This window comes from Macrobrachium rosenbergii, chromosome 37, assembly GCF_040412425.1.
Source record: "Macrobrachium rosenbergii isolate ZJJX-2024 chromosome 37, ASM4041242v1, whole genome shotgun sequence".
Taxonomy (NCBI): Eukaryota; Metazoa; Arthropoda; class Malacostraca; order Decapoda; family Palaemonidae; genus Macrobrachium; species Macrobrachium rosenbergii.
The window spans coordinates 18,559,037-18,571,536 of NC_089777.1; the positions used below are offsets into that span (position 1 = coordinate 18,559,037).

Genomic DNA, 12,500 nt, shown 5'->3' on the forward strand with positions numbered 1-12,500 from the left:
TATCTGAATGGTTGGAAAGTTACATTTTCCTGTAACAATGAGGATGTGTTATAGTTTTTATCATACTTGGTCATAAATTTCAGGAATTTTAGGAATTTCGTGGAATTCCAGGATTTAAATTTTTAGATTCATTATTAAAAAAATATTTATTTTTGAATGGGTTGTAAAATTTACCTACTCTGTAATAATGAGGAAATGTTATAATTTTTGTCATGCTTGGTCACAAATTTTAGAAATTTTAGGAATTTAGTGGAATTCTTGGATTTAGGTTTTCAGATTCTTTGGAAAAAATTTATTTGTGAATGGGTTGTAAAGGGATACGTTATGATTTTTATCATGCTTGGTCGCAAATTTGAGGAATTTTATGAATTCTGTGGAATTCTGGGATTTAAATTTTCAGATTCACTAAAAAATTTTTTTTTGTGAAAGAGTTGGAAAAGTTACCTATTCCCTAACAATGAGGATGCGATTTTATCATTATCCTACTTGGTGGGAAATTTTAGGAATTTGAGGAATTTCGTGGAATTTTTGGATTTAAATTTTCAGATTCACTGAAAAAAAATATTTATTTGTGAAAGATTGGAGAAGTTACCTATTCTGTGACAATGAGGATTTTATCATTTTTATCATACATGGTCACAAATTTTAGGAATTTAAGGAATTTTGTGGAATTCTAGGATTTAAATTTTCAGATTCTTAAAAAAAAAAATTGTGAAAAAGTTGGAAAAGTTACTTACTCCCTAACAATAGGATTTGATTTTATCATTTTTATCATACTTGGTCACGAATTTTTGGAATTTCAGAAATTTTGTGGAATTCTGGGATTTATATTTTTAGATTCTTTGAAAAAAATTCATTTGTGAATAGGTTGTAAGAGTTACCTATTCTATAACAATGATGATATATTATTATTCTTATCATACTTGATCACAAATTTTAGGAATTTTAGGAATTTCGTGGAATTCTAGGATTTAAATTTTCAGACTCATTAAAAAATAATTAATTAATTAGTTAATTAGTTAAAGGCATGATAAAATTTTCCCATTCTGTAACAATGAGGATTTGATTATTATTCTTAGTATACATGGTCGCAAATTTTAGGAATTTGAGGAAATTTGTGAAATTTTAGGGTTTAAATAAAACGAAAAAGAAGGACAGTATGAAGATGGAGGAATAAATAGATAAATCAATAAAAAATAATTAAATAAGATAAATTTCTCTTGTAAAGGAGGAAAGTACCATAAGAAAAAAAAGCTACAATGACAATAAAATCGAGTAAAAAGAGAATTATTAAGAGATATTTCCAAATAAGGCGTATTTCCAACATCAGAAGAATCAGGATTTAACTCTGCATTCTTTTCTTGAAGAATGAATCCAAACAATATATTATTATGGTGAATACTTCAATATTAATCTATTAATATTTTTTCCATTTGACTCATCATGGAAGAGACAAATAAACTCTAACTGAAGTGAATTAATTTCATCATATTTGAAGTGTGTGAAGATTTTTCCAGCTTAAATTAATGAGCTAATTTTGAAAATGATGCTGGTCACATTTAATTTACGTGAAAAGTTTTTATTATTATTTGATTCCAAAACGCTTTTTTTTTAGCCTCATTTGGCATTTATGCTTCTAATTCGTAGTATCGTCTTAATGAAACAATTTGAAGTATTTCAGTAGAATATATATTATTTTTTCACTTCATCATTATTATTCTATTTGGTAAGATACTGAACAAGTTAGTGGTAAAATACGAATCGATTCAACAATCTGGAATTATCTGAAGATTAGCAATGCGATTTGTTTTCACGTTTTTATTGAAAACACATAAAAAATAATGAATAAACTGGAGTTAGTTTCCTTGAATTAGTATTTCAATTAAATTATTAAGAATTAGTTCTGACTGGCAGAATTAACCTAAGTTTCGCTCTAACTAAATTTAGAGCTATTTCTATGTAAATTAGGTCAAATCAGCATTTTGTAAAACGTAACAAAAGTAAACAAAAATATTTTAAGCAAAATTTAAAACCAAATTTAAACCAAATAGTATTTTAAATTAAATTTAACAGAAGTGTTCTTCTACTTAAAATTAATTTAAACAAAAATAACCTTCCCTTTACCAAAAGCAGGTTACCAGAGTTCACCTACATACAAGGCTCTTCAAGCAAGCATGAGGGGCGGATGTTTAAAGAGAACAAGAATGAGAGAGAGAGAGAGAGAGAAACAGCAGTTACCCATGTTCAAGCATATTCTTCTAACGCAAGCACAAGCAAGAGGGCCGGATGTTTAAAGAGAATAAGAATGAAAGGAGGAGGAAGAAGAAGAAGAAGAAGAAGAAGAAGAAGAAGAGAGAGAGAGAGAGAGAGAGAGAGAGAGAGAGAGAACAGCAGCTATCCATTTTCAAGTACAAGCAAGAGGGCCAGATGTTTAAAGAGAATAAGAATGAAAGGAGGAGGAGGAAGAAGAAGAAGAAGAAGAGAGAGAGAGAGAGAGAGAGAGAGAGAGAGAGAGAGAGAGCATCAGCTACCCCTGTTCAGGTGAGCAAATAAGAAATCTAAACAGAAGGATGAATCCAGCGTACTTCAGGTGAGCGGAGCAACGCTTATCAAATATAAATGATTGATAGGTAGAGGGGGGGGCCGGAGGAAGGGGGTGGGGGGGATGGTGGATGGCGGAAGGGAGAAAGAACGAAGAGAGAGAGAGAGAGAGAGAGAGAGAGAGAGGGGAGAACAGGACGAACAGAAGGGGCGAGTTAAACCTTGATTTACTGAAGAGAATTTGGAATTAGGGAGGTAATTGGTTCTGAAGGCTTGAAAGGGAGGAGGCAAGGGTATAGAGCCAAAGAAGAAGAAGTAAAAGAAGAAGAAGAAGAGGGGGAATAAGTAGATGGATAAGTAGAAACGCCTGATAAAGGGAGGAACGAGACGCCTGGCTAACTCGATTTGAACGAAGGCCAGGAACGCAAGCGCCTAGGAAACTGGAAATTTAGTACGGAAAGTAAACACGATTCTGGAGTGATTTAAGTCCGTGCGTACTCGTTCTAGAACCCCCTACCCCCTACCCCGTCCCGCCCCCCCACATTAAAAAGGCCATTTACATGCAGAGTCGCCGTTAAATAGTCTACCGTCTAGAATCATACGGAGAGAATTAATCTCCCCGAGAGATAGCGTCACGGGCAGTTAACTCATTTGGCCAGAAACAACGGCCATAAAGATAAAGAAGTGGAGATGAATCTCCTCCCTTTGTAGGGGGAGGGGGGGACTCGGCTAATATTTCTAGGTGACAGATAGGTTTCCTTGGAGCCCTTCGGGAAGCTGTGACTAATTTCGGCTGGATAATCGCCTTGATAGAGCGACTCGGGAGTAAAAAAGTTGGTCGAAGGAATCTCTTGGTAGGGGACAGTCGTGAGATGGGGTGACAGTCACTCAGTGGGCAAAAGATTTGTTGAATTCACTTTTGGAAGGAATGCTTGTGAAATGAGAGGAGAAAGCTGGGAACTGTGATAACCTGAGAGAGAGAGAGAGAGAGAGAGAGAGAGAGAGAGAGAGAGAGAGAGAGAGAGAGAGAGAGAGATAAGCCCTGAATACTGAAAACTGATAAACACAAAGCAAGGTAAAATAAAGTTCGAAAAATAAAATGCCCAATAAATTATACAATCTAATAATAGAGAGAGAGAGAGAGAGAGAGAGAGAGAGAGAGAGAGAGAGAGAGAGAGAGAGAGAGAGAGAGGAGCCTCATCAAAATTAAAGTAAACAGTTTAATAGAGTGGCAGATGAATATCACTTTTAAGAAACCTACGTATCGAACGAGCCCACAAAACAAAGCTCTAGACTCACCTACTGAGAAACATAATATCCATAGAGAGAGAGAGAGAGAGAGAGAGAGAGAGAGAGAGAGAGAGAGAGAGAGAGAGAGAGAGAGAGAGAGAGAGAAAGTAACCTCTTCAAAACTGAATGTAAACAATTTAAACAGAGGCAAACAAATGATAAAAAACAGAGGAAAAAACAAATATCAACACCTTATTTTTATAAAAACATAAGTAAATGGAAAGTAAACCAGGCAAAAATAAATGATTTATTTTTTATAAAAATATAAGTATGGAACGAGCCCAAACAACAACACCAACACCTCGACCGCCTAGACCTACCGTCCTGTTCCCGATTTTGTTGACTCTGCAGTTGAGCTTCGCGGGCCGCCCTACGAGCGCGGTCACGTTGGCGGATCTCTCGATGTCGTAGAAGGGCCCTGGGGGAAGGATATCGACGAAGGGCGGCAGGGAATTGTGCTGGTGCTGGTGGTAGGTGCCCACTTGGTCGTCCAGGATGGCGCACCAAGCTGCGAGGGGAGAGAGAGATGGGGTATTTATAATCTCTTGCAGTCGTAAAGAACGTTATTGGGTAAAAGAGAACATGATTATTGGAGAGAGAGAGAGAGAGAGAGAGAGAGAGAGAGAGAGAGAGAGAGAGAGAGAGATAGCAATATATTGAAGGGTTTGCTTGAAATGTCAATGATGGCAGTTAAATGGTGAGCTTCTTCTTGGTAATGAAGAGAGAGAGAGAGAGAGAGAGAGAGAGATAACGGGATTATTGATGGGTTATATAATTGCTTGAAAGGTAAGACTGACTGTTTATTCTTGGGTTATGAAGAGAGAGAGAGAGAGAGAGAGAGAGAGAGAGAGAGAGAGAGAGAGAGATTATTGAAGTGTTATATATTATTTGAAAGGTTAATAATGGCAGTTTGATGGTAAGCTTATTCTTGGTTAGTGAAGAGAGAGAGAGAGAGAGAGAGAGAGAGAGAGAGAGAGAGAGAGAGAGAGAGAGAGAGAGAGAGAGAGATTACTGAAGTGTTATTATATTTGCTTGAAAGGTTAATGATGGCAGTTTAATGGTGAGCGTATTCTTGGATAATGAAGAGAGAGAGAGAGAGAGAGAGAGAGAGAGAGAGAGAGAGAGAGAGAGAGAGAGAGAGAGAAAACAATTCAAATTACATTGAGAAGAATTTGAGAAACTTATCAAAATGATGCTTTGCAGGGTTATATAGAGAGAGAGAGAGAGAGAGAGAGAACTAACGAAAAACAATTCAAATTACATCGAGAAGAATTTGAAGAAACTCAAAATCATGACAGTTCAATGGTAAGAGAGAGTTATGCTTGGGCTGAAAAGGAAGACTGACAGTTCAATGGTAAGGTTATGAGGGAACGAAGAGAGAGAGAGAGAGAGAGCTGGGAAGTCTTTTAAACATGAAAGGCCTTTTATAATTTCGTAAATAATGAAATGCCATAATAGGGAGAATTTAATTCTAAAATTAGATTAAATATAGAAAAATAAATAGCAACAAAAACCAACCCTCCATGGGAACACATAACAAATAAAATACCCTCTAAAAATATACTCAAATACACTCAAATAATCCTCGAAGAAATATACTTCAAAGGAATCCGACAGATGCAGTATATAAGTTTGAATTCCCTGTCAAAATATCCACTACAATCGTTTCTTGACGGCCTTATTGAACTTATATATAGGCCCATCTGACAGTTCAATGCAAATGCTTGGGTAACGAAGAGAGAGAAAAGAGAGAGAGAGAGAGAGAGAGAGAGAGAGAGAGACTTTTAAACATGAAAGGCATTTTTATAATTTCGTAAATAATGACAGATAATAGGGCTAAAATTAGATTAAATATCTAAATAGCAACAAAACCAACCCTCCATGGGAACTCTAAAATTCTAAAATATACAAATACACTCAAATAACCCTCGAAGAAATATAGAAAGAGAGAGATGAGTATAGAAGTTTGAATTCCCTGTTTTCAATCGTTTCTTGAGGGATGTTTACGGGAAAAAGATATGGGGTTTGTCTTGCATTGAGAGAGAGAGAGAGAGAGAGAGAGAGAGAGAGAGAGAGAGAGAGAGAGAGAGAGAGAGAGAGAGAGAGATGAGAAGAGAGGTTCTTGCATTGAGAGTATATAAAGTTTAGAAAGAATAGTTCCTTTATTCAGAGAGAGAGAGAGAGAGAGAGAGAGAGAGAGAGAGAAAGAGAGAGAGAAGAACCGGTCGACATTCGAAGCATAAACGGAAAAAAAACAAAAGAGTTCCGCATTTGAGAGAGAGAGAGAGAGAGAGAGAGAGAGAGAGAGAGAGAGAGCTTATCCATGATGGATAACAGCAGCCACTCATCTGTCAACAATGTAGAACCCAAACCCCTCCGAAAGACAAAAAAAAAAAAAAAAAAAAAAAAACATACACGAGGAAGTTAAAAAGGCAAATTTCCGCCCCGGTAAGAAAAAAAACACACACACACAAAAAAAAAAAACTCTTCACGCTCCGCTGGTTCGGTCTCAAGTCAGTGGGGCGGAAGACAAAACGCACACAAAAGATGGCTGCCCCTTGAAGATGATGCTCGCCGCCTCTATCGAGCAATAATGTCACTCGTTTGAGGACAAGAGAACGCACCCGAGGGGTTAAGGGAAGGGAGAGAGAGAGTTAAGTAAAACCCGCCGGTGGTGATGTCAGTGACAACGCGCCCAATTGATCGAGAGTTTGTTTACGTTCAAGTGGAAGCTGGTGGCTTCTCGAGTCTTTAGTAATGTTTCTCAAATGCCTTGTTGATTTAATAGCTAGAGCTTCGAGAATATTTCCTCTTTACTCGCAATATACGCTCAATTGATCGAGATTCTGTTTACGTTTAAGTGGAAACTGCTGGCTTTTTTATATCTCCAGTAATGTTTCTCAAATACTCAGTCGATTTTATAGCTAAAACTTGAAGAATGTCTCCTTCCCTTTACTTAGAATATACAGGAATTCGCACACTACCAAATCTTGCGCCCAGTTAATCAAGAGTTTATGTTCAAATGGAAACTGGTGGGTTTTTATATCTAGTAATGTTTCTCAAATGCCAGATTAATTTAACAGCTAAAACTTCAAGAATGCCCCCTTCCCTTTGCTAGAATATACAGGAATTCTGACACTAACAGAGTATTTGTTTACGCTCAATTGGGCTCCTTGTCTCTCAAGTAAAGTTTCTTAAATACCAAATGAATGTATCCGTTAAAACTCTAAGAATACCTCCTTGTGTTCACAGAGAATGCACAGGAATTCCTGCACTACCAAACTCGTGCTTAAATGGTCTCGTAAGATGATATCTGGGGAGTCTATCACAGACTCTAGATGTCAAACATTTCTCAAACACTCAGGTTCCAAAGTTAAACGCGACCAGGGAGTTTCAAGCAAACTTGGCTGTGGGGATATTATTGCGGAATTCTGTTTGAAACAGCATCAAGAAATGGGTGCCCATTATTCAGCAAGCATTGTATTATTGTCTGTTTATGAATTCTGCTTGGAACAGTATCAAGAAATGGGTTTCCTTGATACAGTAAGCATTGTATTATTGCCTGTTTATACTTTACATTTGAAATCTATACAGAAATTCAGTAATTAAATGCCTTCCTACCACAAGTACAAATCACCTGGTTAAACTAATATTAACTGAGTGGGCCATTTCCCCCCCTCCACAATATAATTCTGATGCATAATAACACAACTGCATCCCGGGAGAGTTGTGATTGTTTCTTTAAATTTTTGACAATGGTATCCCTCTTAGCGTGTTTTAAAAAGTAATATTTTTACTGTGTTCCTCTTATTTATACAGAATCCATTTTTCTTGAACAAAATTTAATAACCTGTGCTAACCTTCTGTATATTTTTATCATGTCTCTTAGAAACAAAAACAAACAGGTATCTTTCCTGTATGAAGCTTAAATATTTAACTATTGAATCGAGTCGACAAAAACGAAATGTGAAAGAGAATTAACATAAAAGAAATGAAAATCTTTCCCTTACGAGCATATTTTCCTATCAATTCGAGCAGACGTAATAAAAATAAACGAGAAGTAATATAAAAAAAATATGATAAAAATTGCAAACTCGACGAAGACATATTCTGGCAATCTCTCCCGAAGAGGGATCTGCCATAGCGTCTTAACAAGCAATTCCTCTTCTCGTTAGGGGTTAAAAGCTTGGCGCCCCGCGGAGTGTAGGGCGTGACTGTGATTTCTTCATATCCTTCTTCTTCTTCTTCTCCTTCGTCTTCCTCCTCTTCTTCTTCTTCTTCTTCTTCTTCTTCTTTATCTTTTCCTTTTTATTCTTCTGCTCTTTCTTCTTCTTCTTCTTCTTCTTCTTTTTTCTTCTCTCTCTCTCTCTCTTCTTCTTCTTCTTCTTCTTCTTCTTCTTCTTTGGAACTTGGCCCGAAATTTCCGATGGAGGTGATGGCTCCTTCTATTTCTCCTTCTCCTTCTTCTTACCCTTCTTCTCCTTCTTCTTCTTGTTTTCCTTCTTCCTCCTCTTCTTGTTCCTCTTCCTCTTCTTCCTCATCTTCTTCTTCTTCCTCCTCCGGCCGAAATTTCCGATGGCGCCGATGGCTTTTCCTCTTCATATGATTCACGAGAGTTTCCTCGTTCTGACGTCTGGGATTTATGTAGTCAGGGAAAATCGGTTGGCCTGTTTTGCATGATCGGTCTGTGTTTCGTGGCGTTGCTTGTAGTTAGGCGCGCCTGCGGATCCATAAGTATTCTCTCTCTCTCTCTCTCTCTCTCTCTCTCTCTCTCTCTCTCTCTCTCTCTCTCTCTCTCTCTCAGTGAATATGTATGTATATATATATATATATATATATATATATATATATATATATATATATATATATATATATATATATATATATATATATATATATATATACATATATATATGCATATGTACATGTAAATATACTTATGTATATATGTGTCATATGTTATATACAGTCTTATAATTCTCCATTTGAAGCAATGCACTTATCACACATATATTGATATGGAACTCTTGTGAGTTATGAATGACTCCGTCGTTTTCTTCATATATTCAACGTCTGCAAAACGGTTTCCTTTGAGGCTTTCTTCATTCAGGGAACAAAAGAAGTCAGTTTAGGAGGGTGAATGCCATTCTTGGTCAAAACTGTCTCACACTCAGGCTGTGCGCTGGTGCATTGTCGTGATGAAGCCACCACCTCCACTTTGCCACAGGTGGCAAAGTGGAGGGTGGTGGCTTCTCACGACTGCACCAGCGCACACTGCCTTGAGTGTGAGACAGTTTCTGACCAAGAATGGCATGACCACACTTACCCACCCTCCTATTCACCCGATCTTGCTATATAATGAAGAAATATTTTGCAGACGTTGAAGAGGTATAACGACGGAGTATTATATATAAGAGTTCCAGAATTGCTTTCATATAGTGGAAAATATCAATATGCATTGCTTCAAATGGAGAATATAAGGTGATAAGACTGTAAACATGTAACAATAACTATAAAATATATGACACATATATGTATATATATACATAGACACATACTTTCTATATACATATGTATACATAGAGATAGAGAGAGAGAGAGAGAAGAGAGAGAGAGAGATGAGTTACATTCAAAACTCCCCATATATATATATATATATATATATATATATATATATATATATATATATATATATATATATATATATATATATATATATATATATATATACACACACACACTCCTCACCTCATTCAAGCGTACTAAACCGCAGAGACAGAACGAGGAGGTGGAAGCAAGTTTCTTGCTGCTCTTGTAATGTTCTCGTCAACTTTCCACTTGCAAGGTAATTTGTTTCCCAGAACAAGTCACAAAAGTTTCCTTGGGAAACCAAGACGGCGCTCCTAATGGGATGGCCTTGAAAAAAAAAATGGTGGGTTTCTTTTTGGGGGGTTAGTATCACCAAGTTAATAGCTTTCTCAGTGTCTCTCTCATATACATGCACACACAGACACACACACACATATATATGTGTGTTTATATATATATATATAATGTATAAGTATACATTTGTATATATATATATATATATAATAAATATGTATATATATAATGTGTTTGTGTATATATATATATATATATATATATATATATATATATATATATATATATATATATATATATATATATATATGTGTATGTGTGTGTGTGTGCATATACCTAATTAATTTGTGACACAAAAAGTTTTTTTTTTTTTGTGTGTGTGCTCTCTCTCTTTCTCTCTCTACTCTCTCTCTCTCTCAAAACACCTTGAGCTGTTTATAAGCAAAAAAAGTCTTTTTTATGTTACTGAATTTAAACGCCTAAATAATGGTGAGCTAAGACCTCTCTCTCTCTCTCTCTCTCTCTCTCTCTCTCTCTCTCTCTCTCTCTCTCTCTCATGCACATGTACGCACACATGTTTTTTTATCTGTATCCTGCTGAGTTTGCAATGCAAAACATTGAATTAAATAAGCATGGACAGTTCCACATCTCAAATAACTGAGTCCCTGTCTGTCTGTCTGTCTCTGTCTGTTTCAATTTGCAATGCATAAAACGTTAACATTCCCGCGTTGTACCCAAGTGGCATCGGGTTAACGACCTCTCTCTCTCTCTCTCTCTCTCTCTCTCTCTCTCTCTCTCTCTCTCTCTCTCTCAATTTTAATGCATAAAACGTGAAACATTACCTTTTGTTCCCAAGTGACACTGGGTTAACGATCCTTCCACACTCTCTCCATCTGTCCTCTCTCTCTCTCTCTCTCTCTCTCTCTCTCTCTCTCTCTCTCTCTCTCTTATACACATACACATATATGTACATGCATACATGTTCCTATATCTTGCTGACTTTGTGATGACAAAAAAATGGTAGGTTAACAACTCTCTCTCTCTCTCTCTGTCTCTCTCTCTCTCTCTCTCTCTAATACATAAATCGTGAAACATTGCCGTTTGTCCCCAAGTGACACTAGGTTAACGATCTTTCTTTGAAGCCCCTTCCCCTACCCTTCTCTCTCTCTCTCTCTCTCTCTCTCTCTCTCTCTCTCTCTCTCTCTCTGTCGATCTTTCTCTGAACCCCTTCACCCACCTTCTCTCTCTCTCTCTCTCTCTCTCTCTCTCTCTCTCTCTCTCTCTCTCTCTCTCTCTCTCTGAACCCCCTTCACCCACCCTTCTCTCTCTCTCTCTCTCTCTCTCTCTCTCTCTCTCTCTCTGTGTCGATCTTTCTCTGAACCCCTTCACCCACCTTCTCTCTCTCTCTCTCTCTCTCTCTCTCTCTCACTCTCTCTCTCTCTCTCTCTCTCTCTGTGTCTATCTTTCTCTGAACCCCCTTCACCCACCCTTCTCTCTCTCTCTCTCTCTCTCTCTCTCTCTCTCTCTCTCTCTCTCTGTGTCGATCTTTCTCTGAACCCCTTCACCCACCTCTTCTCTCTCTCTCTCTCTCTCTCTCTCTCTCTCTCTCTCTCTCTCTCTCTCTCTCTCTTGATCTCTCTCTCTAACCCCTTTCTCTGAACCCCCTTCACCCTCCTCTCTCTCTCTCTCTCTCTCTCTCTCTCTCTCTCTCTCTCTCTCTCTCTCTCTCTCTCCTCTCTCTCCCCAGCGCAGCAACGTATTAAATAAGAAGCTGATGCGCCAGAGAAAAAATAATTTATGGCCGAAATTTGACGCCGGGCTCTTTTGTGAAACATTTTTGGACCTGAGACGTTAGAGTACGCCTTTCTTATTATTTTCATTCTCTCTCTCTCTCTTTCTATGTGTATCTATTTTATTCCTTATTTTTTGTATAGCTTTATTGTATTTTATCTTTTATATTCATTATTATTTTTATTATTATTATTATTATTATTATTATTATCTTTGTGTATTTATTTTACTATTATTTTTTTATTATTATCTTTGTTATTATATTTTATTTTTTATTTTTATGTTTGCTTTTATTATTATTTTATTTTTATATTGTGTTATTATTTTATTATTATTATTATTATTATTATTATTATTATTATTATTATTATTATTATTATTATTTTCATTGTGTATTTATTTTATTCCTTATTTTATTATATATTTGTTATATTATTATTATTATTATTATTATTATTATTATTATTATTATTATTATTATTATTACTGATAGGATAATATATATATATTATTTTCTCTCTTTATGTATTTATTTTTTCCTTATATTTTGTGTCTATATAAAACTACAGATACACACAAGAAAGACCATAAATAACTTTAAAAATAAGGGTCAAGGAACATCTGGGCCTTAAAGGTGACATACCGAAAAGGTGGTAGGAAGGTATTTAATCCGCTCAGGTAATTATCGATAAGGAATGAGGCCGGGGATTTTAGAAAATCGCCCAGGATTTATTATTTTCTTCTCGCGAGAGAGTCTTAACAATATTTTTGGGGTCCAGTATTGATTTTAAGTGTCTTCTTGGATGCAGGGGTTTCGATGAGAAGAGAATTTTCAGTTTTTATTTTCTGGAGTTTCGTGATGGTCCCGATAGCATTTTTGGGTACAATTTTTTTCGGAGAGTTTTTTTTTTTTTTTGTAATGGGGTATCAAGTTTATTCTCAGTTTTTGTATTGACTTACTCAATTATTTTGTGGTGGTTGGAAAGTGTATAGAT

General features: G+C 36.2%; 1 protein-coding gene across 1 annotated transcript in view; it reads right to left on the minus strand.

Annotated features, from left to right (window-relative positions):
- The window catches only part of LOC136825379 (zwei Ig domain protein zig-8-like), a 228,151-nt gene that overhangs the window by 28,550 nt on the left and 187,101 nt on the right, over nucleotides 1–12,500 (minus strand). Inside the window, exon 3 of the mRNA XM_067081661.1 lies at nucleotides 4,152–4,339. Within this exon, the coding sequence (XP_066937762.1) occupies nucleotides 4,152–4,339 (188 nt within the window). The remainder of the gene's footprint in view (nucleotides 1–4,151; nucleotides 4,340–12,500) is intronic.